Source organism: Martes martes (genome assembly GCF_963455335.1).
Source record: "Martes martes genome assembly, chromosome: 11".
Classification (NCBI taxonomy): Eukaryota; Metazoa; Chordata; class Mammalia; order Carnivora; family Mustelidae; genus Martes; species Martes martes.
This window is the reverse complement of record NC_137899.1, coordinates 78,985,605-79,011,954: the sequence shown is the minus strand read 5'-3', so window position 1 is coordinate 79,011,954 and position 26,350 is coordinate 78,985,605. Positions and strand designations below refer to the sequence as shown.

General features: G+C 36.1%; 1 protein-coding gene across 5 annotated transcripts; it reads right to left on the bottom strand.

The window, feature by feature from the left end:
- Nucleotides 1-26,350, bottom strand: ING3 (inhibitor of growth family member 3). 5 transcript variants are annotated; one of them, XM_080818367.1, is made up of 12 exons: nt 26,200-26,350; nt 25,882-25,953; nt 23,187-23,287; nt 20,917-20,982; nt 10,247-10,343; nt 8,598-8,669; nt 7,636-7,755; nt 7,203-7,360; nt 6,410-6,603; nt 5,269-5,461; nt 2,693-2,731; nt 1-921 (listed from the first exon to the last, which is right to left on the bottom strand). In XM_080818367.1, the coding sequence occupies exons 1-12, from the start codon at nt 26,225-26,227 to the stop codon at nt 805-807; spliced, it is 1,257 nt and encodes a 418-aa protein (XP_080674493.1). In that variant the 5' UTR covers nt 26,228-26,350; the 3' UTR covers nt 1-804. The 5 variants fall into 5 exon arrangements, 3 of the variants coding, with proteins under 3 accessions (XP_080674493.1, XP_080674495.1, XP_080674494.1); XM_080818369.1 differs by having other exon boundaries at nt 25,889-25,953; nt 26,200-26,348; XR_013967646.1 differs by having other exon boundaries at nt 373-921; nt 7,174-7,360; nt 26,200-26,348.

Sequence of the window (26,350 nt, the reverse complement as noted above, 5' to 3'; positions counted from 1 at the left end):
AAAAACTTTATTTTAACACCTAATACAATTCCAATTTTAAGGATTACTTGCACAAAAAAATAAACACATTTGGTATAAAAATGTATCACTTTAACACCCTTTCCCTTTCGGCCCCTCCCCCTCCCCCCATGAACTGCACTCTATCCAGATGCAGAAACATATAAAGACTAATGGCACAGATTCATTTTTACCTACAGGAGTTTCTGTTTATGTACCCAGGTACTCTAGAGGACACCAGCCCACTTTATCACATGAACCATTTCCTTCAGCCTGCTGAATTTAGTTTCACAAAGAAACAAAGCTTATTATAAAGGCATTTGAAAAACCATTATCTTAAATTCTTTTTAGAAGCACTGACTTTTTTTTTTTTTTGCAACCATTTATATACAGTGTTACATAACAGCTCTGGAGTACAGTACATGCAGCAGAACATACCTGTTGAATATAAAATACTTTTCTTAAAATCTTCATCGTTGGAATTCTCTGAAGTCTAAATTATAGAATGCCCATAACTTTGAGAAAATGGTTGAGGAGTACAAATGTCTGCATATGTTGGCCACTGAAATAATCCAAGGCTAACTGGAATAATATTTGTTGCACACCAGGAGTGCATAAATAATTTACTTACATTATTAAAATACAACCCATAAAATTCAAGTTCAAGATCTTACAGGATTGTCTATGTAAATCCTTGAAGTGGTTGCCTGGAAATGCATTGTGTCTTCTTTCTTTTTTCTTCTTTTTTCAAGTCCTATATAAAATGTTTAGTTGAAGTTTTTTCTTCCTCAAATGAAACGACCACCTTTATTTGTGCCGACTGCCTCTTCTCTTCATTGCAGCAGTGCACTGTGGACAGTACCATTTTCCTTTTGGTGCTTCTGTCAACCCAACACATCCATAATGGAACCATTCTATTGGGCACTGGAAAGCAAAATGGCAGAGAAATAGTTTTTAATACCTCCAGATTACAGAGTATAATATGCCCACTACACTGAATGTTAATAATAAGGTTCATGGAAACAACTTTTAGATCTAAGAGCCGATTTATAGGTCACTGAATCCCACTGACAGGTTTAAGAGATAAGGAAATGGAGGCACAGAAAAAGTATGCATCTCTGTTAACTCAGAGGTTAATGTCATCTATATCCATGATCCCAAGTAATGAACAAAATTCACTAATTCTCATTAAGCCAGAGAGTAAGTTGATACTAACTTTCAAGGACAAGAAGTGAGATGGATCTCTCACAAAGAAGGCAAATACATTTTACAGATTTTATTTACTATTCAGCCTTATTCACTCCCTCGTAAAGTAGTATAAGCTAGTTGCAGTGAAAATCAAAAAGGGATGCCTTGGAATTCCTCTCTGGGTAGATCTATTCCTACATATGCAGAGAAAAGGGATCCTGCTCTGTAACATATTAAGCAGTTCTACACTTGCACAGAAAATCTCAGCACTCAGAAGAGCACGAGTAGGAATGAGAAGAATCAGAGAATATGATGGGGTATTCACAGAAATGCATCATTTTTACTAACTTCCCCAGGAGGTTACAATGGTGTTCTTGGAATGACTGGGCAATATTGTTATACAATAATCACACACAGCCCACAAGTAATTCTAAAGGGGGAAGTGGAAGACCAGTCTTTCTCTAACTATGTGACCATGTTGTTGGGACCCTGTTAGGTCAGGGGAGCACAGATTTTAATGCACCAAGCCAAACCTGCTCAATCTTCAGGTTATTTTTAAAAATTTTAAACTGCTACTATTAACCTTAGGATTCTGACATTATGGGTTCTTACTTCTTTAGAATTCAGGATTGTTACTCCTCTGCAGGAAAAGATGGAACAAAAGGGGCTGGAAGTCTGAGAAAGTGAGGAGGGAGTGAAATTACGAGAAAAAACATTCTCAGCACCCAATAAAAATCTATCTCTAACCAAAATTAAGCTTTGTAAAAAATTTAAAAAAAGGAATTCTTTTCTTTCAAACCTCCTTTACTTTTTATACCACAAGTCGCTCTTACCAGCAGACAGCTGCTAAGTACAATAGGATACACTACACTGATAGGAGGAAAATAAGCTCACATCATGCCACCCCCCACTCCTGCTAGCCGCAGGCTTCCTGACACGATGTACTGTTTTAAAGCTCCAGTTCTTCACTGTGATAAGTGAACTGGATTCTAGTCAACACAGTATTATTTAGCAAAGGAGGTGGAGGATGTTTTTAATTTTCATACAATGTATCACCTTTTGAGGTTTATAATCTGCAGATGAAACCATGAGACTAGCTTTAAGGGGTGCCTGGGTGGCTCAGTGGGTTAAGCCTCTGCCTTCGGCTCAGGTCATGAGCTCAGAGTCCTGGGATCAAGCCCCCATTGGGCTCTCTGCTCAGCAGGGCGCCTGCTTCCCCCTCCCTCTGCCTGCTCCTCTGCTTACTTGTGATTTCTCTCTCTGTCAAGTAAATAAAGAAAATCTTAAAAAAAAAAAACCCAAAACTAGCTTTAAAAGAGTTTTAAATTGGGAGCACATGAAGGGACACTACCGTGTTTTGGAGAGAAATATTCCAGCATTAATATAATGTGATTAACATAACTACAGACTTGTTTAAACAGACTGAGTGACACCATAAACAAGAAAAATGTTTAAGTAATAATCGTGATTTTTTTTTCATTCCTCAATAGAAAAATTTAATACTTACATCTTGGTTATCACAGCCCACCATCTCGCCATAGGATACCTAGTTAAAATAAGAGTAAGTATTTTTTATTATGACTATGCGACAAGCATCTAAATCCAAATTGTTGATGATACTGTTAGAAAACAGAGAGGAAAATACAACTGCATTAATAAATAGGGTATATAGTTTTTTAGTAAAGAGTTTATAAAGATTTATAGCACAAAGGGAAAACACACAGAAATTATGTGCTCTTTGAAAATCTGAAAGAACCTTGACAAATTACCTTTGTGGGTGGTTTCTTTTGTAAGACTTTAAGTTTCTTTTTGGGTTACTTAGTTACTTAAAGTTTCTATTTTCTCTTGAGTCATGTTGGGTCATTTATATTTTTGCAGTCAATAGTTGAAACTTCTAAACTTATTACCAATTTACTATCTGCCCTTTCACATTTTTCTTTCTTCTGTTCATCACCAGCACTTTATAATACAACTTCCTAATTCTTGAATTAATTTAAGTTCTCAATGGACAGAGAAATGTTTCAGACAGGGTTATGACTAGACGGCATACTATCTGATTCTCTGTATGATTGAGCATATCTGTATATGGTTCTACACACATGAATGACTCTGGTTAACAATTTTTGGGGGGCATTCAGATTTTTACCTCAAAGCTCTACAGATCTATTTCATCAACTAGTTTTTAGTGTTATAGATGAGAAATCTAGGGTGAATTTGATTTTGTTCTTTTTTAGGTGATCTATTTTTACTACCAGGATCTGTACAGAATTTTCTTAATAACTGATTTTAAAAAAATGTTTGTCAGGTGACAGGAGAAAACCTAACAGTCTCTTAAATGGCAAATTCTCAAAAATTAGATTACCAACTTACAAAATAAATACAATACATTGCAGATGGATTAAAGTGGGTTTTTTTGCAGATGGATTAAAGATTTAAACATGTAGAAACTGAAGTATATCAAGAGCTAGACAAAGCCATTTGCAAATGAGAAAAAAAATGCAAGACACAGCTATATGGGGAAAAGGCAAGGAAGTCTTCTTAATAAGCATATAACCCACAGCTGACTTCATAAAGAAAAAGACTGACAGCCATAAAACTGGAATTTCAGAATTAAAAACAAAATATAAAACTAAACCAAGCAGAGTATTTATAATGTCCATGACAAAAATGACAGAAAAATCGGCCAACACCAATGAGTCAATTCATAAAAGAAAGAAAAGTAGCCAAAAAGAGTCCAGTTTTACTACTAAGGTAAATTGAAATCACTGTGTGATATAAAACTATCAAACTGGTATAGGGTTTCTGAGACAAAATAGTATCCAGCACTGAACAGGGTTTAGGAAACAGCATGCTCATCAGATTTTGGTAATGAACTTCAGAAGGTAATTTGGTAGTCTGCAACAAATATTTTAACTTAGTTTTATTTCTAAAAGATTATCTCAGAAATAAGATGTGTAAAATGGATTACATAAAAAAATGCCTACCATAATGTTATTTGTAATCTCAAAAAAATTAAAACCACTACAAAAACCTATAGCTAAATACTGGTTTAAAAAGTTACACACAGGGGCGCCTGGGTGGCTCAGTGGGTTAAAGCCTCTGCCTTCAGCTCAGATCATGATTCCAGGGTCCTGGGACTTTGCTCAGGTCTCTGCATCAGGCTCTCTGCTCAGCTGGGAGCCTGCTTCCCCCTCTCTCTCTGCCTGCCTCACTGCTTATTTGTGATCTCAGTCTGTCAAATAAATAAATAAAATCTTAAAAAAAAAAAGTTACACACAGTATAACACATAACTGAAAAAATCTTAAAGGATTACTTCAAGAAAAATGATATTCAGTACACATGACTTTATGAAAAAGCATTACAGAAAGAATATACTGTGATCCAACTGGTCAAATTCACACACATACATACACACATAAACACACACATGCACACCTGTGTGTACATATGTGTAAGAGACTGAATGTTTGCGTCTCTCTCCCAAACTCCTGTGTTGCAGCCCTATCCCCGACTAGGACTGTGTTTGGAGATAGGGTCTGTGAGACGATAAAGGCTAAATGAGCTCAGATGGGTGGAATCTTAATCCAACAGAGCTGGTGCCTTTATAAGAAGAGACGCCAGAGCTCTCTTCACCATGTGAGGGTACAGCATGAAGGGGGCCCTCTGCCAGGGAGGAAGAAAGTCCTCACCAGGAATGGAATCAGTCAGCAGTTTCATAGTGGACTACCTAGCCTCCAGAACTGTGAGAACATAGAATTCTGCTGTTTAAACCACCCAGTCTGTGGTATTTTGTCATAGCAGCCTGAGCAGACTCAGACACCATGCATGTGGGGTATACAGTAGTGATAAACCAAACTGTCTAATTACAGGTTATATCCAAGGGCTGAGAGCATGGGTGACTTACACATTCCTTTACACTCTTTGTATTAACAGCAAACGTGATTTTGCAAGGAGCAGAAGAAAATTATAGAAGAAAGCAAAAGTATTTTAACTGGAGAAGAAAGAGCACTTTAAAAAATCAAATAGCTCTCTGTTTTCTATTTTATTCAGATGATGCTTGTATAGACATATCAGACTTTTACCTGATTGCAAATGCAATATCGTGGTTCATTTGGGTCATAAGTCCAATCAACCTGACTGTTCGAATCAGACTCTGGTACTACTGTTGTTTGTTGAGAGATTTCTTGTACGACGGTTGATGAAGAAGAACATGACGACAAGGAAGAGGAGGAGGAGGAAGATGAGGACTGCTGACTTGAAGATTTGTTGTTGTTTCTGACAAAAAAAAAAAAACAAAACAAAACAGTATCAGTTTCATTGGCTCAGCATCCAGAAGTTACAGGAGAATAATTCCTAAATGAGTGGTATGAAATGAAATGACACTAAGCGTGTAAATTAATGTTTAACATGAAGTTGAACTAACCTGATACACAGATTTTAAAGCACAATTGTTGACAGCAACAAGGAGCAAAATTTTTCATAACAGTTAATTTTTGTTTGACATTTTCTGTTTTCTGGAGAATAAAGATATTCAAAAAAATTCTTTCAAGCTATGTTTTTACGATAATTTTTTAATCTACTACTACTTAACATTGACTTAAATTACAGGTAATAGTTTTAAGAACTAATATTAATTATAGCTATCTTGCAGACATTTTTAAGCAAACTGCATACTCTTCATCAAAATCATCTCATCAACTGCCTTTGTGTATTTGTATTTTAGATTTTGCATTAGTTTATATTAAACACATAACAGAATAAGGGGTTATAAAGGAAAAAAGTTTCATAAAATGGCTTATCCTAATGAACAAAAGAAAGTAAGCAGAAGTTATTTCTACCCAATTTAAGACTCTAGAAAGAGCAAAGACTTTAAAACCTTTTAAAGACTTTACTCCTCCAGAGTATGGCAGTGTGAATGAAAATGTCATGATCATGACCATCAATAGACATGTGAACACTTACCCGTGCAAGGCAAGAAACAGTGTTAAAATTCACAAGTAATTTACCAAAATTTATATGCTAATTAAATTTTATGAATTTTATAAATTTTATAAATTTTACATCTTGTCTTCCTGCCTCCCCCAAGTTCATCCAGATCCATTATACCTACCTTTGTTTCACATACCCAAGCCCAGCTGGATGCCAAGCAGATTGCATACTTAGTAGAGCTACAGGGCATACCTTATAGTAAAGGTATAGGGCTACTGTAACAATGCAACTTACTTGCTCTTTCTCCCACTCCGTGAGTCGGCTGCCGATGAACTGGTGTTCTGTGTTAATGTAGTCATGAGTGCTGAAGATGATGAATAGCCAGCTGTTTCTCTGGGCATTGAAAATTCTTTCCCCAGCTGAAAGTCATTATTCTTAAATGCTTCATAACTGGCTTTTAGACTTGATGTTCTTCGTCCCTCTTTCATCTTAAACAGACATTCACTGATAATATTAATACGCATATATATGCAGATTTTCTTTTTCAGTCCTACGAGTTAGGGTATTATGTTGGTTTATCCAATATTATTTTGTTTAAACCATTATTTTCATCACTGTCATTTCAGCTATTTTATGTAAAGATTTAAAATCGGTTTTTACAGTTAGGAGGGAGCTACAGAACTGGTAACTTAATTTGGAATACAAACTGTAGAGCGGTGAACAAACATTAAGGTAGTGTGAGTTGTGAGGCTTTTGGAGGAATCCTGGCACCGGGAGGGAGGACCAAGTCCTGTCCTCCCAGGTGTCGGGGCTCGCGGTCAACAACACACACATCATGAGCCATCGCTGGGTGAAGGGATCGGCACGAGCTGGCACCAATCTATTTGTTACTTTTCATGATCAATCAGGTAAATTAATGCACATAAGTTTCATCAAATAAAATGTCAGGTATCATAAAACCATGATGTAAAAATGAAACTCTACAGTGTAAGAGAACACCTTCTGTTCACATCTAGTTGTTTCTATTAGAGTTTGCCAATGAATCAGACAAAATGTACCTGCTACTTCCAAACCTCTTCCTTTTTACCTGAGCTGTGGCTTGAACTGCTTGAGCTGCAGCCATGGTAATCGCCCCTGCACCGGTTCCTGAAGATAATGAGCCAATATTGTAGGATGCCAGCGGCTGGGAGGAATTCACATTGTAAGCATTGTTGGAAGAGGCTGTAGAATTATTGTTTCGACACCCTATGTCAAATTAAAGAAGAAATAAAAATGGTTGGAGAGAACATGATGTTAGTGAGCTAAAAATACATTATTTCCCAGTACAGATATAATCATTAAATTTAATATTTTAATGCCACTATCAAATTTTCATGTCCCATTTTTCCTTTTTCTCCTTTCCCCATCTGTACACTATAACCAAGTAAAAAAATCTGTATGATTCGCGAATCCTGAACGCTTTCATTTCCCCTTTAACACAAACAAAAAGCAAACATTCCTATTTGAAATACTGAACTTACCTAGTGTATTTTCCTTAGAGGCATCTGATGTAAGCGTAGATAGAAGAGCTTCAGATTTAAACTTCTTTTCAGGAATATGATCTGTTGTTGCATGGTGAGAAGTCGGATTATATTTCCTTTCTGAATATAAATAAAGAATTCGTGTGTTTTTAAACTTTAGAGGACTATGGACAAGACATAATACTTTCATTCAGCTATAAACAAGTATGTTATGTTCTGAGTTCTTTATGGAATACAGAACAATATGTTTTCTTGGAGGATGGGACAAGCAGAACTGTCTGGGTCACCTATTTTGTTAAGAGTAGCCTTCCCACACATTAAAAAAAGAAAACTTTAGTAGCAAAGTACTGCAGATAACTCATGATGCACCATGATTGTACACAGAACATGAGAGGAAGTTTGTTTTCAAAACATTATCCACAATTTTGAACAGTTTTCAACCAGCCCTTCTTTCATATCAAATTGATCCGTCACATATTACACTGATACAGTCTTCTAACCGGCCAACATCCAACGAACCATTTACTCACTAAACCACCAACCATTTGAGGCCTTCTTAATATGCCAAATAGTAGGCGAAACACTGGAGAAGCAAGGAGGATAAAAAAACAAAGAACCCACCACCACGTATTTTCTCATTTGTTTTGGGTTATAATACTCTCTAGAGAGAATCAGGTGTCTGTGTGTAGGAAGTATATGCTGCTACTAATACCATCCATTTGTCCTCAATGTATTCCAGAAAAAGCAAACACTCTACTCCCAAATCAAATATACTTTTCCCAAATGACGAAGGTAAGTCCACCAGGAACTGTAAGGAAAATGTAGATCTCACAAAATAAAAGGAAGGGAAGAATATTTTTTTTTCTCAATTGGTTGTATGGAGCTAAATGAAAAGAATATACAGGCAATATAATGAGTTTTTAATTGTACTGAAAATTTTAGCTGCCCTAAACCAAACTTACTTTCCACTGGAGTATGTGAATGAGCATGATGATTGTTCACTGGCTGTGAAGGAGTATCTAATTCCAAAGATCCTAAAAAAGAAAGGCACAGAGATACATCTCTATTCAATGTCAAGCAGAACTTTACAGGTCAATCAACTACAGGCACTCTGTACCCTCGCCTAGCAGAGGACTGGCAAGCCCTGATGCATATCCCTGTGTCATTTTAATCAAACATGATAGAGAATAACCATTGCCAATTTCACACTGAGCCAATTTCATCCTCTTTCTAAATAATATGTAATCTACTTCTTACTATTCACCTTAAGTACGAAACAGCTCAAGGCATGTTAATGTCTAATTGGGGAATTCAGGACAGCGGGTAGGTACCACATAAGTGGATGAATGGATATTATAACTCCATTACTGATAAGATCTGAAAAACTTAAACTAGTTATACTGGGTTGAAGACCTTTCTATGCAAGATCCTAAAGTATTAGGTGATGGGACATTACTATATGAAAGAAAATTTCTTTGATCGTTAAAATAACATATGATAGTTAAGACTTCCTAAAAGAAGTTAGGCACAGAATCTCTACCGCCAAGCATTAAATACTTTTAAGAAGTTTTCTGGGTTTATCTTGATCCCTTGAGATGAAATTATGGCAGGGCACAGGGTGGAGTAGATTTTATGACTCGATTTCATTCAGTTTTATGTGTCTGTGTCCTTAAAGAGGATGCTTCATTAACCTTCCTGCAGTACTGAATAGGCATGAATTATTGTTATTCACAGCTATTATTAGCATTAAAAAAAAAACAGAACAGCTAAAGAATATTTTATTTTGTCTCAAAATACTTATTATTCTCAGATAGGGTTTTCTTGGAATAAAAGTATCAAAAATAAATTAGATGATCATCTGAAGTGATAGATCTACTTTTGAATACAAAAATGTCACTATGGATACCAAGATGGATTCATGATTAGGTTGTTCCCTTATTCTAGGGAGTGTGTACATATACACATAATTTAACACCATTAAAGACATTTTTTATCAGTGTACAAACAGGTACATGTTCTTGCTGAAGAAATGCATCAAAAAAAAAAAAAGAATAAAGGTAAATTATAACAGGAGATCAAGTAGAACCTTGCAAGGAAATATTAAACTGTTTCTTACTGAAACAGAAAAAATTTACTTCTTTGAGAAAAAGAGGAAATGCTTTGGAATCAACTAAATCTTTCTTACTAACACAGTTGAGGAAAAGCCTTAAGGCAGTTCTTCGGAAGAAAAAATAACAGCCTTCCTCAGAGTTTAAGAGTATCCGCAGGCAGGGCAAAGTCCATACGTTTAATGACAGATGGTTAACTTGTTTCTAGATGGTTCTATTTCTTTAAATCTTTATTCTCATCACTCATCTTACTAACATATCCGTATTAAAAAATGGAATGACTTAATATGTGATTTTAATAGTGAGTGAGTGTAGGATATCCTGTATCATCTGTCTCCATATCCAACCCAAACAGTTCTGGCTGCTAGAGTCCACGCTGTCCCACCCGGTTGCCACCATCCACAGAAGCACACCATCTGAGAAGTCTCCGTGGGACAAGTGTCTCCTCAGCGATTAGCACATGGGCTGTCCAACATTGATGGAAAACTGTAAATTTTACTTACGCCTCTCTAATATTTCTGTAATTCCAGCATTATCAGCTTCCAGCTCCATTTTAAACTTAGCCAGTTCCTGATCCAGCTTTCTCAAGTGTCGATCTACCTGTTTCAAAGAAGATCAAAGATAACCACCAGAATTTGGGACACTATTAAAGTGTCAGTTTAATGAGGAAACTAAATCTTTATTTCTTTTAGTGCATCTGCTTAGTATCCTTGACCAAGTCAATGAACCTACACCTCAATATTTTAATCTATGAGATGAGGGCTAGGTGAAATAATATCTCAAGCCTCCCTTAATAAATTTGAAGTTTTAAGAAACCAGAATCACAATTTGTTAGAAAACATTCAGAAGAAGTGAGATGTGAAACTAAACAAAACTGATACTTGGGACTTGTGGTGGGAGGAAGTGCGGGAGGGTTAGTAACTTTTTATAGTATACCCTGGGATTACTTTCGACCTAATCTCCTCCTACTTATAGTAAGGCCATCCACCACTCAGCCATACTATAACTGTTACTTAAAATGAAAAATGAAAGATCCTTAGTCTATAAACAAAGAGGCTACTATATTCTACACATACGTTTCTCTAAGGCAGAAAAGTAAACCATTATACTTGTAAACATTGATGCAAAGGGTTGAAACAAAAGGGGTTTTTTAGCCAGAAAACTCCATTCCCCAAAGAGCTTGGTTAAAATGGTTTTATTGCTAATACTACGGCCCTTGTGAAGGTGGCAAATTTTATTTTCTCATTCAACTACAGATCTCTTCACTGATTTCAGAAAATTATATGATACCTCAAACTAAGAACAACTAAGTCTTAATTTTTTAAGGTTAATATTAAATATTTTTCAATACTTTTTCAAATTTACCACTATAAGTGAAAAAAGAAAACAAATTTTCTGAAAAATATTGTTATATTATTGACAACATCTTTTATCAAACTCTTGATTGGCAATGGATCATTATTAAATAATTAAGAGTGACTTTCTTACAAATATCAAAGTGTCTACGATTCATCATGAAGGCAAAAAAATTAAGTAAGAATGAAATAATGTATACTTAAATTGAAGGAGATGGGTAGAAAAGTAGCAAAAGACAATTTTTGTGTGTTAGATGCCATGAAATGTGTGTGGTGCATTAGATGTTCTTCTATCTTTTCTAGCCCTTGCGCTAATCTTCTGACATAGTTTATTACCGTCTCCATCTCCTAAGTGAAGAAACTAAGGCTCAGAAGGGTTAAGTAACATGCCCAAAGGCAATAGCTAATGCATTACGGAAAAGGGACTTAACTCTGATCTATTTGTAATAAATTGTTCTTCACTATTTATACCTAACATTGTCCTCTGAACTTCTGTACGTAGCAGCCAACTGTTTTTTTTTTAACTCAGAATAATATAACTCAAATTGAAAAATATAAATAATTACTTGTTATTTATATTTCTTATATTAACAGCACCCAGTGGGGTATTGGTTAGTGACTTTTCAATAATTTAAAACCCACTTTTCTGTCCATCTTCACATGCAAGTTATTGTTCAGAGTTTGGCAGAATCTAAAATTACAATATTTAAAATCCTATAGAGGCATGTATTATGGACAAATGCTCCTATTCAAAGAACACGCAGGTAATTGAGCATCCTTTAATGGAAACTCCCTTCCAATTAATTAAGTGTGAACACAGACCTCAGTTATTCAAGAATATCTCCTACATTGTCAAAATTTAATCTCAAGGGAAGTCAGAAAAATTACTCATACTTAAATTCCAAGACCACTTAATGCAATGAAAATATTCCACCACCTTTATTACCTACAATATTGAGATTTGTGCTTGGCATTGGGTTAAATGGAAAATACATGAAAAATGAGAGAGAATCCCTGCTTTCATAGGAATTACAATTTGGCTGATAAATCAAGATTTATGTGAGCTTTTTAACATAATAAATGTTTTAAAATATATATACCCTAGATGTAGCAAATAAGAAACAGCTAGAAAAGGATTAGAAGTAGTACATAAAAAATACATATATAACCTTGGACTGTGGTAGACACAAAGGAGGTAAATGAGTTAGAGGGTGAAGAATGTACTGTTTTCAAATAGATGGAAAGAAAAATTAATAATTAAAGAATGAATAGAGACAGGAAGACAAACAAGATTCTCAGAGGGGAAAAAAAAAAAAGGAAAAGTATGGTGTGGTCTACAACAGTTATCTACAGTATAGACAGGCAGAATGTTAGACTCCTGGTCAGGAGGATGCAGTCAGAGATGAAGACATCATGTACCCTCCCCCAACTCCTTCCACCCCTGCGTTGAAGAACTGCTTCAGTGTGTTAAAGATAGTACTGGTAGGGATTATTACACATGAAAGCATGGAAAATAATGATGGAATTTCCAATACTAGCAACTCTGAAAAAGGAATAGAAGTCAAAGACTTAATAATTCTAAAAACAAATACGTAATTAAATACAGAAAAGCCTAAACCACATTGTGGTAGACAGCTTTGTAAGATAGGTTCCAGTTATTCCTACCTCTTGGTAGGTAAAAAAAGATTATGAACTGATGAATATTAGAAGCAATTATTAGACAATGAGGATTGTTTTTCTTAGAGTCACTGCTACTGTACTAAATCAAATTAGAAGTTAGAAAGCTTACCACAAGGTTTAACTCAAACTATGAAGCAACAGAGAACTTCCACAGCATTAAACAGCTATAGCAAGAGCTCAACTGAACTTTCCTGAAACCTATAGAGTACATCTCCTCTACCCCCATGATTCTGAAGGGGCAAAAGCACCTAATCTGGCAGATTACCATAATGGCCCCAAAGGTATCAGGCAAAACAAGAAGCTAAATTACCCCTCTCCTCCATACACACCTGACCTCGTAAGATTGATTTATAGTAGTAGAGAGGGTACTACTCTAATTGAGAGAGATTTTCTATTAACCAGACTCCTAACACAAGGCTGACCACAGAGTCTAATTATCGATTTGTTCCCCACTTAATGTCAATAAATACTAGCCACAAAAGCTTCCTTATTCTATGGACCCAAATCATATCTCACAACCCCAAATACAACTGCTTTTTTCTTTTTTTTTAAAGATTTTATTCATTTATTTGACAGAGATCACAAGTAGGCAGAGAGGCAGGCAGAGAGAGAGGAAGGGAAGCAGGCTCCCTGCTGAGCAGAGAGTCCGATGTAGGGCTCGATCTCAGGACCCTGTGACCATGACCTGAGCCATAGGCAGAGGCTTTAACCCACTGAGTCACCCATGTGCCCCACAACTGCTTTAATCTTAAATCAATTCTCTTCTTTCTGACCTCTTCAGAGCCAAAGGCAATTCTATCAACATTATTTGTTAACATCTTGATGATCACAAAGATAAGTCACATTTGGCTCCTCTGCATGAAACAAAAAAATCCTTATATTTTAACATTTTAGCATAGAGTTGTAATCCTTTATTCTTTCTCTTTTGACGCCCAGTCTCAATATTCATATTTTAAGATGTCACTGATGCACCCAAACTGAACTAAATACAGCTTTTCAAAAAGTTTCTACATGATTTATGGCTTCCAATACCGTTAAATTCTAAAATTTAAATATTTAGCTTGCCCTTTCAGAATGAACACAAGTTATTCTATAAAGTTCTAAAGTGAAATCCATGGCAATGACAGTTAAATTTCTAACTACGAAAAGATCTGGTAATAGTGAATAAAGAGGATAAATTGGAGAAAAAGGAACCATGATGGCAAATTACTTCTCTGTTAAGTCACGAAAATGATTCTTCACATCTCTGAATTATATTTAAAAGAGGTGAAAATCTGATCCATCTTTAGGCTGAATCAAATATTTGAGGCTTTAGCATATAAACTACATCTAACCTTCCTAAAAGACAGTAAGGATAGGAGACAAGTCAAAAGGTCAAACTTATATATTTCTTTAATCAGAATATCAGATGAAGAATTCTCCAATTTATAGGTAAAATGTATACCTGAAATATAATCATCTCAGTAATAGGCCAAATATAAAAAAGAAGCAAGTTCAAAGGTACTGAGCAGTATGAGACTGCTAAAATCATTCAAGCATTAACTAAAAACTCAATTTTATCAGAGTATACATAAATCAACTTTATTAGGTATTATAATCTAATATAGCCTGATGACAGTGACATCTGGCTGAGAAACACAAATAAGTGTTTAATGACTAAGAGTATCAGGATTCTAGAAGGAAATTATTTTGATAGGACAGCTTTTTTATTGTTGCTCATTTCCGCTAAAACAACCACTGAAATAACGAAATTTTCAGTTTGTTCTACTGAACCCCGAATTCCACGAATCTCTTCATTTGTGGATATTTATGCAGTCTGGTTTCTTTCCTTAATAAATGAAGTAACCAGTACAATACTAGTCATAGGTATAAAAAGTGTACTACTGACTTTGAAAGTAAATAATACAATGAAATACCATGTTATGTAAAACACTGAGGGGCAAAATCAAACATAATTATGTACCTAATTCCTGTACATTAAAATCTGTAAATATAATACATGCTTACTTGAAATTACCACAGCAATGCAATGTTTAAGCAAAGGCACAGAGATGATTTCCTGTAAGGTACACCTCGCTCCTCTGTTTAAGGTGGCCTCCTACTCTTCTCAGAGGAAAACATGCACTGCTTCCATTGGCTTAGAAGACCCTGCATGTGGCGGCTCCTGCTTGACTCCCTCCTAGCACCACCTTTTCCTTCCTCATTATCCACCAACCACACTGGCCCGTCTCTGCTTCAACCCGCCAAGCACTCTCCCACCTCAGACGTGGCCCGTGGTCCATCATCTTCTGCAGTCTTCTTCCTGATGCTCTCCTCATTTTCCAAGTACCTCCTCAAATGCTGCCTCCTGAGACGACACCACTCCTGCTGACTACATTCTTAACAGCTTCCCTAGTAATTCCTTCTTTATCCCTCTCTCCACAACGTTTATTTCCTTCATAGCACTTATCAAAATCTAAATGAATCTTAACTTAATAGTTTGCCTATATTCATCGCTTCTCTGTGTCATTAATGCCCACTTAGCACCAGTGACGGCTCATCGTTGGTGCTCTAGAAGTATTTGCCAAAAGAATGAAAGGTATACTCTCCCATTATGTAGAAGTATATAAATAGAAGTACCACTGTCTATTGGATAAACAATCTATGATTAAAAATTACTGTAATTATACATTTATACTATGTCCCACCCACTCACTTTTGAAGCACTTAGCTTTCTAAGCTCTCAAATGTTAAATGTTGTAGGAATTTAATTTCTCTTTCCCTTTTAGAAAGACTTTCACTTGGATATTTACTGTTGATATTTTCGGGAATATAACTAATATGAGATGGTAAATCCATTTAGTAACCTCCCTATGAACGAGGCAGTAATTCCCTTATGTTCAATTGCAATTACTTGCAAAAGTAAATTTCTTAGTCTCCAGCATAAAGTGTTCAAATACCACAAGCCACCCTGGCAATGTGGTGCACACACAAAGCACAAGCATTCCACAGAGGCTGTACATTGTTTTTTAACATTTTATAATTACTTATTTGTATTAAGTGATGCCAGTTTTTCATTTATGCTAAGAGCATCAGATAGATAAATACATTTTATTCCTTTTTTTAAAAAAAGATTTTATGTATTTATTTGTCACAGAGGGAGAGGGAAAGAAAGTGAGAGGACAAGCAGGCAGAGGCAGAGAGAGAAGCAGACTCCCTGCCGAGCAAGGAGCCCAATGTAGGACTTGATCCCAGGATGCCGGTATCATGACCTAAGTCAAAGGCAGAGGCTTAACCCACTGAGCCACCCAGGCATCCCCATTTTATTTCTTTTTAAAAAAGATTTTATTTATTTATTTGACAGAGAAAGAGGTCACAAGTAGGCAGAGAGGCAGGCAGAGAGAGGGGGAAGGAGGTTCGCCGCTGAGCAGAGAGCCCAATGCGGGGCTCGATCCTAGGACACTGGGATCATGACCTGAGCCCAAGGCAGAGGCCCTAACCCACTGAGCCACCCAGGCACCCCAATACATTTTATTCTTAAATAAATTTCATTTAAAAATTTACTTAGTAAATAGATGTACATATGATATGGATAAACTAAAAACCCTGAAGGTGCGATGCAAATATTAAGGTCTGGGAAACACTCAATCGGATCACCTCGAAAGTCTTCTTTGTCCTGTTCATTGCTCAACTAATCTACTGGGCCAGGCTCTGAGGATACAGAAGGATTACGAACCTTACATACCCTCAAGGGCCCCAGTTAGAAGATCTAATATTTTTTATTTTATGAAAATAATACTGTCATTACTTTGTATAGTAAGTTCTAATAGTGTTTACTAAATATTTTTATAATTTAAAAGGAATCTCTCTAAAAGCAAAGGAACTGAGAATAGCCAAAAAATATTGTGTAATTATAAAGTGAAAAGTATTTCAATAAAAAAAGCGTATTTAAACAAAACGTGTAACTCACAGTAAGTCTAAATATTTTTTAAAATGCCCCTTTTGCTGAAGGCACATCTATAAAGCCTGTTTTAGAACTTCCAAAATGAGCTTATGTATCAAAGAGATTTATCTGAACTGAAGAAACTAAAAAAAAAAAAAAAAAAAAAAAAGAAGAAGAAGAACAATTTAAAGAGAGGGATCCTGAAAAGACCTGAGCAAAGACATAGATTATAAGATTGTTTGGTCTCCTAAAGTGATTCTATAAAGAAGACTAAACTAATTTGAATTACATTACTTTTACTTCTCTTGGTTTAACATCATACCTTGAAAAGATGGGGGTATTTGTACTGCAGCCTACCCTTTTTTGTCCATCAAAACCAAGTCAATCTTAGCATACTAAATGTGACTGTATTACTTTTTGAGAAAATGTCACTCGACTATAATATCTCACAAAAAGAATGACACCATTACTTCTATCCCTAACTCATAACTTGGGAGTCATGATAGTGCCTTTTCTTTTCTACTAACCCATTTGGGCGATTTTGTTGAACAAATATTTACAGAGAAATAACTACTGTAGAGTCTGAAGACACTCATTTTTTTTTTTTTTTAAACAGAGTTCTTGACATTTATAGTAGGCGATAATACAAACATACAAGCAGAAGGTAAATAAATAATTACCATTTAATTCAAACAATCATGGGAATGACAATGATTTGGAAGGTGGTATGATTCTGTTGAGGGGTAGGGTAAGGTACAAAGTGCTAAGTACCTTCTCAATAGCCTCCTTCCTTACTGATAGAACCCCATATACCTGGGGTGGCAATGTGCCCTGGTAAGCAACATTTCAAGAGGCAGCTACAGGGAGCCAAGAAGATATAAGCAGAAGTCAGTAGGTAAGATTTCCGGAAAGGCTCTTTTAAAGGAGCTGAATGAACTGCAAAATATGCCCTTTTGAGTAATCCCCTACTGCAATTCTTCTTCTACCTGTCCAGAAAAGAGGAGGAATGGAGCAGAAGCAGCCCGGGACACTGAGGATGTCAGGGCTGCCATAAAGCTATGATCTGCCTCCTCCAATAGATAATCTGTAGGAGAGGAAAATAAATCTTTTGTTTAAATCATTCTTGTGTGACTTTTCTAAGTGATCAAATTGCTCCTCCTCAAAATAAATGACATAAACATCAAGATTATTAAGGTGATTTGAGTGAAGAGACTGCATGTGCAGAATTATGAAAGATGGAAAGTTTCCCAAGCAAAGACGGAAGAACTTTTTTAAAGTTCTTGAACTGTGGCAGACTACAGAAGAGAAGAGGAAGGGGTAATGAGAAATATTTAGATGATAAAATGAACAAGACATGTTGAGTAACTAAATGTGGGGAGGCTAGGAACAAGGAGGAGACTAGGACGACTTTCAGTATTCTAATGCAAATGACTGGAAGATCAGCGGTTCTTCTGAGAGAAGGAAAAGAGGAGACTAAGAGTTAAGTCTTAATGTTAATACACTGAGTTCCAGGGCCTGGGACTTCTCGGTTAAGATGAATAGGCTCAGAAGAGAAGCCTGAGCTTGAGGAATCATTAATGTCTAATTGCTAAAACTAAGAGAACACCCGGAAAATTAATGGAGGGATGTTTCTCAGCTTGGGTTGTGTATGGGGCCGAGAGGAAAACTGGCATTTGACGGAACAGTTCTTCACCATGCGGCGTTTGGTCTTCCTGGCCTCTGGAGTTGGGGAGAAGATGGGAGGAGACTGTGTGAGAATCACCTAAATACGGTAAGAAACAATGCAGGTCAAAGACAGGGCCCTGAGAAACAGCAACCGTTATGAGTGATAGCCACAGGGGCTGCGGAAGGTCACGAAGATGGGAGGACGATATAGACGATTAAGTGTCAGAAAAGAATGGATTTTTATATTAAGGATGTCATGATCGCCTGAAATAGCAATTTAATATGGAGTGCTAAAATAGGAAGGACGGGAAGGAGGGAGAGGCAAAGAAAAGCCACAAAAAGAAAAGAGAGAGGGAGGACAGAGGAAGGAAGGGGAGAGGAAGGAAGGAGGAAGAGTAAAGGAAAGACAAAACGGCGTCCTGGAAATAACTGGGGGAAGGGGGAAGAAACAGGATGCCACTTGGCAGAGCTGAAAGGGAAGCAGCATGGCGCTCTCACAAGCTAAGATCATTTTATAGACGTGTAAAATCCTCCTGTAAGGCACAAATTAATATTGCTATTTTACAGATAAGGAAACTAAGATTTTGGGATTAAGTGACTTATCCAAAGTCCTGCTATCAGTGAAGTGGCTGAACGCATGTTTGCGTGGATCCATTATGGGCACTTGCTTTTTATTACATTTCGTTCAATTCATTACATCACCTTCGACCACCTAACAGCCTAGCCTAAAAGATCTATCCCATTCAAAGAATTTACTAAGCTTTATTTTCATTCTATTTTTATCCATATCTCTGAGTGAACTGCTTTCCCCTCAGTATAACACCTAATCCAGGTCCCAGAGCTTCTCAATAAATTCTGTTCAAAACTCATCTCATATCCTCTAAGAAATTAACAATACTCTACATGAGTTAGCTCAGCCTTTTAACAGATACTTCGTATTTAACTGCAATAATCTTTATTCCATGTTTCTATACAGGCTCCTCACTTCATTTGTGCGCATGTCTTCCAAGCTAGTTTACCAACACCTTGAGAACAGAAGCCAATTGTAGTATGTACACCTTGTTCCTCTGTTATGTGATAAAACTCCATTATACGAAGCACAAGAGTGAATAAACAGTGTGGTTCATAAATAATGGATAGACACACACCAAAAATCCACACATATTTAAAGAGAACATATTTATATTATATTTTTCTAAATATTTGAAATACACTGAATTTTTTTAAATTATAAAAAGTACTAAAACAACAAAATATAAATAAAAAGCACAGCCAAAGAGCTATAAGATTTAAAATGCAGGCAGTCTCTAAATAAAGACTGACACATATAATCATTAAACATGAGGCGCAATGTTATTAAAGAAATTTCTCTTGGATTCAAATATAAATGTCTTTCTCTGTTTATAGACATAATTCAAGACCAAAACAATTAACAACTTCTTTTTTTTTTCAATTCCATAGTAAATCAAGCTATAGTTTACTCTGTCCTTCTTAAGGCATTTTATCTTTTATGAAATTGTTTTCAAAATAACTAGATGAACAAAAGAGCCTAGGTTATTATAGCCATTAAAAATTTCTGCTGTATGAGAACAAGGAAACATTTCCTATGGCTTCACATGGCAAATGTTTTCTAGTTTTCTATATCATCTACAATGTATACCATATGTAGTATGTACCTTCTTTTATCTTGTGCCTAACCAGTAACATTTATATTTATATACACTTGTTCAGTAATAAGACTATATCCAGATAAGATTACAAAAATAGATATGAAATCTATATGCTAAAGTTAGCCATAAGTGTCCATTTGTTTTTAGCTTTAACTTGCTGTGAAGCAGAACCAGAAATGAGTATTTCCTAAAGTATATATTTTAGAAGATGCTTTACATAAAAGAGAGCTTCATAATTATACCAGTTTGAGAAATACTGCCTCTGTCTTATAGTGATTTTAATCCTTTGCAAGTATTGCTACTGCAAAAAAAGAACTTTTTTTAATCAAGTGTCTCCCATTTTTGCCACCTGAGCCAGCTGGTGAGTGCTACCTATTTGACATCACTTAACAGATAGTGGAGTACTATTTCTTAACACGGACTCAAATGATTCTCTTCTTCATTTAATCAGGCAACTAAGAAGTCTTGTCAACACAGTAGTCTTATGTGTATTTTATTACCACAGAAACAATCTCAAGATGATTTACCAGGTAAGTAAATATACTACCTTAAGATAAGTATTAGTAAAATAAGTTTAAACACCAATTCTTGTTTAAAAAAAAAAGTCTAACTCAGCTAAAATCTTATAATAATGTAAATTTGTCTAAAACGTAAGGTTCTTGACCTATTGACTAAAACTACGGACTCTGACAGTTTTAGTTTCTTCTCCACAAAGAAACCAAAAAACAGACACTGAAAGCTCAAATGAAGAAAATGAAATGAAGAAAGCAGTACCTCAAAATTTAGTCTATTCTTCCTATTAATATTTAAGCCAACAAAACTTAAGACATAACCCATAATTTAAGTACTTATGGCACAGCATGCACATTAATTTTACTTACCAAGTCATATATCTGGTTTGCCAATTGTACCTTCTCATCTGCATCTTCCAAAGCTTTATAGTAATCCTAAATAAAAACAGTTTCAAGAATAAATTAATAATTTGAAAATATGTATATTCAGCACATATAACTGCATTTTCATTATCATAACTTGCATTCAATGTCGGTCACCCTACATTAGCAATAAAAACCCAGTTAAGGATAGGATGGGGATGGGTTAGGATTAGAAATTATGTACAATGACCAAGAATTAAAGGAAGATGTTCAGCATTCCTAAAAAAGATATAAGTAAAATTAAATACCAGTCCAAGTCTAGCCTCTAAGCTAGTAAATGTTATGTGAACTAATGAATATTCTTTCTTTCACAGAAAATGTTACAATTTAATTTATAAAGAATATTTGCTCTCCCCACTTTTTAAAAAAAAATTTTATTTATTTAATTGACACAGAGAGAGAGAGATCATAAGTGGGCAGACAGGCAGGCGGCGGGGGGAGGGGAAGCAGGCTCCCTGCTGAGCAGAGAGCCTGACAAGGGGCTTGATCCTAGGACTCTGAGATCATGACCTGAGCTGAAGGCAGAAGCTTAACCCACTGAGCCACCCAGGCACCCCAGCTCTCCCCATTTTTAAAACTTTTTAACCAAAGTATAACTACTGAAAAGATTCGGACCTTCATGTCCCTCTTTTCCAATTGTCCTAGAACTCTCATTTTTTTTTAAAGATTTTATTTATTTATTTGACAGACAGAGATGACAAGTAGGCAGAGAGGGAAGCAGAGAGGGGGGAGGGGGAAGCAGGCTCCCCGCTGAGCAGAGAGCCTGATGTGGGGCTTGATCCCAGGACCCTGGGATCATGACCTGAGCCGAAGGCAGAGAGGCTTTAACCCACTGAGCCACCCAGTCACCCCTGGACCTCGCATTTTCTTTCTTTCTTTCTTTTTTTTTTTGAACTCTCATTTTAAGTTAGGTATTAATTCATACAATTAAACCTAAACTTTAGATTTCTCCTCAGTATAAGCAAATCATTTAAAAACAAAAACATGATTCTATCAATTCTCATGGAGAACCAGGCTTTTAAGTGTATAGCCAAGTTGTACTACACCAAAACCTTAATAGGTTAAAGGGATGATGACTGATTTGTGTTGCAGAGGTGACCCTTGAACACGGTGTCCCCCATGTGGTTGAAAATCCACATATAAGCTTCTGACTAAAAGCTTAACAGCTAATAGCCAACCGTCGACCAGAATCCTTTACTAACAACATAAACAGCAAATTAATGCGTATTTTGTGTATTATATTCTGTATTCTTACGATAAAGTAAGCTAGAGAAAAAAAGTTATTAAGAAAATACATTTGCAGTACTGCACTGTATTTATGAAAAACAAAATCCACATATAAGTGGAACCATACAGTACAAACCCAGGCTGTTCAAGGGTCACCTGTATAGATGTGAGATAACATTTATACTCATATACATGGGGCCTCCGGGTATCTTTCAAGCCAGAACCAATTCTGGGCTTCCCCCTATGTAGCAAAATAAATTACACAATACTCTAAATCTGTAGTTTTCAAATTTCTTTCTCGGTTGATTTTTGAACAATTCTAAGAAGGTTGAGGATGAGGGAGCCATTACCACTCAGAGATATTAAAGAACCTATCCAATGTCACACAGCTAAATGGCAGTCACAACCAAACCCAGGCCTTTTATGTAGTTCTTCCAATGTACCCCAATTATACTGGGTCACACATTTACAGAAAATCTTGGGAAGAGATCTGATACTCATTTCTAATCTGGAAGAGACATGTAAGTACTACAAACTAAAAGACTTTTTAAGGATCCTTTCAACTCTTAAGATTCTGTTTTTCTGTGATTCTACCAACTTAGGTACCTAGCAATATATAAAATATGCTTCAAGGTCAGCTAATTTTCACCCCAGTTTGTGGCCCAAACTGGAAGGCAATGTAATGTCTGTGAAGACAAGGCAATCTTAATTAGCTGTAACCAGAATAAAATAAATTAAAAGACAAATATGGACTTTTTATGATTCTATAATTCTCTAATAAAAGTTGTTAATTATTGAAACAGATTTTAAATTACCAAAATGATTAAAAATTCCTACACCTGAAGCTCTAAAACACAAATTATATAAATTCTAAAGAGCCATTGATAACTTTCCCTCATTTTGATACCCAGAAAACAATCTCATTTTAAAATATCTTTCTCAGAGGACGCCGATATTTACTGATAGATCATCCAGAATGTTGAACATACTTTTTTGATGGATGCCATTTGTTCTTCTCTCCATTCCGGTTTATTTTTCTTTGCATTCATAAAGAATTCACTGACTCTTTGTTCTAGTTGATCCATTGCATCTATGACATAATAAAAACATTTCATATTTAGATGACCAAATTCATACACTAAATATACATGCTTTGATTTGGGGAAAGAAAAAAATATCTGACAACATACACTCTTTCACTTGGCCAATAACTTATTTAAATATGTCATGCTTTGATTATGTAAATGGTTTAATTACTCCGGTTAAAAAAAAAAAAAGTTACAATTTTCTCCGACAATTTGTATTTGTTATTTCAAAATTTTTCCAGCAGTCAAAGTAGTCAACAACGTACATAGGTTCTACACCACATTATTTCAATAGTACAGCCTTCAGGTCAAAAGCTAATGGTATTAAATCAGCCGAATGTACTAAAGCACAATTTCTTATTAAAAGTACCAATAGATAATCCTCACCTTTCTTTTAATAAGAAAAAGTAATAAAAAAATTTTAACCTCCCACTATACGGCTTTAAGCACTCCATCATTTCATATCATGACTGAAAGTAGAAGTTACAATAATTTGTTCAGTTGATACACTGTATTACTTGTTCTAGATAAGTTTTTCCCTAAGTGTGTGCCAAGAATACTCATCTCATTCCATGTCTGGTAAAAAAAAAAAGTTAAAAAAAAAAGTGATTCTGTTATGTAAGTGAAGGAAAATCTTTTGGAGATTTTCAGGGCAATAATAGGTTTTTAAAGATTCTAAAAAGTCTTATGGTGATTTTTAAATTTTTCTATGTTTAAATAAGCAATTTCTAACTAATTTTATAAATAAGTCTCCTTTATTAATCCATAGCACCTATTAACTTAAGAAAATTCTAATTATTATAAAACGCAAGTTTATAAAACCTCCATTTACATAATCTACATACAAATCACAAGAGAATGTAAAATTTGTAGTAACAATGAAGAAGTATAAAATAAGTTACCCTTTATTGAATTCCTACTTTGTATCCAATACTGTAAGTTCTGATTTAACTGAGTTATTTTAAGTCCTCAGATAATTTTCATTTTATAGACAATGAAAACCATGGTCAAGGTAAAAAAATAAGTCAGGAAAACTCTAATACGAACTCAGATCTATCTGACATCAAAACCTGCAGACAATACTACTTTAGCATTTCGACTACATTAAAGCTAAAATCAATTTTGTGAGCAAGCTAAAGAAATACACAGTTCAGACTTCTACACTACAATCCACTGAATAAAAGAAGTCTTCCATATCATATCACCTTGTATTAAGCATGGCCACATGAAACTGACAAGAGGCTGTGACAAGTATATTCATGAACAATGGATATGGAAGTACGCTGTGGCGGGGAGGCAGAGAAGCAAGGGGGAGAAAGGACAGGTCCTTAGCTACCTCAAGAAATGCTGGTTCTCTGATCTCTTTCCATGATACCCCTTTCCTCCCAATTATACCCCCAAACCCAGATCTTCTTCCACCTCTACTTTTCTAAAAAAAAAAAAACCCGGAAGCATGAGAAATATTTTATGTATATAGCCTAAACATAGCTGGAATAAATGGGATCAAGAAACAGATTTTCTGAGGATAGACCCCATGAAGGCCAGTCATTAATGTCATTTATACAATTTAATTAAGGAGTACCTACATCTAAACAAAGAGAGTAACATCCAGCCATGAGTACACCTGATTGTACATGTTAATTATGTAATGTATAACTCATTTCACACTCTTAATTTTTAATACAGTAGCTCTACAAGATAATTGGAACACCTATTTACATTCACTTCATAAAAGGGGAAGGTTTGTGAGGTTCTTTTAGAGCATGGCGGACATAAGTTTGTATTAATTTTAAATGTAATTTTAAGTGTAATTTCGCTCTAAGTATTTACCTTCTTATCTCCATAAACACTGATTCTTTACTTCTTTGAACCATAAACCCTTTTTTAGAAACGTCACAGGAAAAATGATCAGATAAACCAAATACTGCCCTATGAAAGAACAACGTTAATTTTGGGATAAAGTAACCAGACTACCAAGCTATCACTGATAGAAGAAAAGTCAAAAATTTTATTACAACAGATAGAAACCTTTACAGTAGAATCTATTTCCCTCACTCATTTTGATTGAAAAAATACCATCCTGTTGACAAGTGAGAATGTATCCTATAAGGTGTAACTTTTCAAAATCTGACATTCCAAGTTCACCAGGTCACTAAACAACCGCATATAACCTATGCTTCTGTGTTTTCCGTTCTTGAAAATGTTCGAGTAGAACGAACTTTAACAAAAGTATAGATGCTGAAATCTATGTTCCATACGTAATGGGTCATGTCAAAATCTTCTCAACGTTTACACCGATGTGCATTAAGACATGTATCTACGTTCTCACTGAAGGTACACAAACTTTTATTGCAGAGTCTTGAATTCGAGAAAGGAACACATACACGTGCCCTAATGCCTCCTCCTCTTGTAAAAAGCAAGGAGAAAAGTAGCGTGGAAAGCAAGAGGCAAGATTCGGCACTGCCTTTTCTTTTTTACAACTCCTTATGCACTAGCCAGTGAGCCGGAGGACAGTCAAACAGCAGAGGCGATGAAGTCGACGGCAAGTAAGTCTGGCACTGAACGCGCGCGGCCAAGACCGGCAAACGCGCCGACTTACTCTGCACCTGCAGGTCCATCTCGCGCATCTCCGTGAAGCGGTCCCGCAGGTCCATTGGAAGCTGCTCAATCACTGTCAAAGGGAGAGTCCGTCAGAGGGGCGGGGCCAACGGCGAAAGTACGCGCTTACGTCGCTGCGTGCGTGCGTGCGTCGGGGGGGGTCGAAGGAGCCGGCAGCCCACAGCGAGGCTGCCAGTTACCGTGAGAAAGAAACATCCCCCGCCTCCCCCTCCCTCCCGCCATCCCGCCTGCCCGTCCACTCGCGCTCTTGCCCGCCCGCAGGTCCCACAGATGGCCCCCGCCAGCGCCGCCCACTCACTTTCCAGATAGTCCTCTAGGTACAACATCGCGGCCCTTAGAGCTGGGGGAACGAGGGGGTCCAGGGGTTTATTTGTGTCACTCGCTGTCGCCGGAGTTTTGTCCCTTCCAATATGGCGCCTCCGCTAGCAGCACCCGCTCAGCTTCGGCGG

Bases quoted from the DNA above. Each gene is read 5' to 3' on its own strand.
- ING3 (XM_080818367.1), bottom strand. From the start codon at position 26,227: ATGTTGTACCTAGAGGACTATCTGGAAA. The intron at 23,288-25,881 runs GTAAGTCGGCGC...ATTATGTCATAG, and splicing joins GATGGACCTGCAGGTGCAGA to ATGCAATGGATCAACTAGAA. The intron at 2,732-5,268 runs GTAAAAGTCTGA...TATTTTAACTAG, and splicing joins GATATTGCATTTGCAATCAG to GTATCCTATGGCGAGATGGT.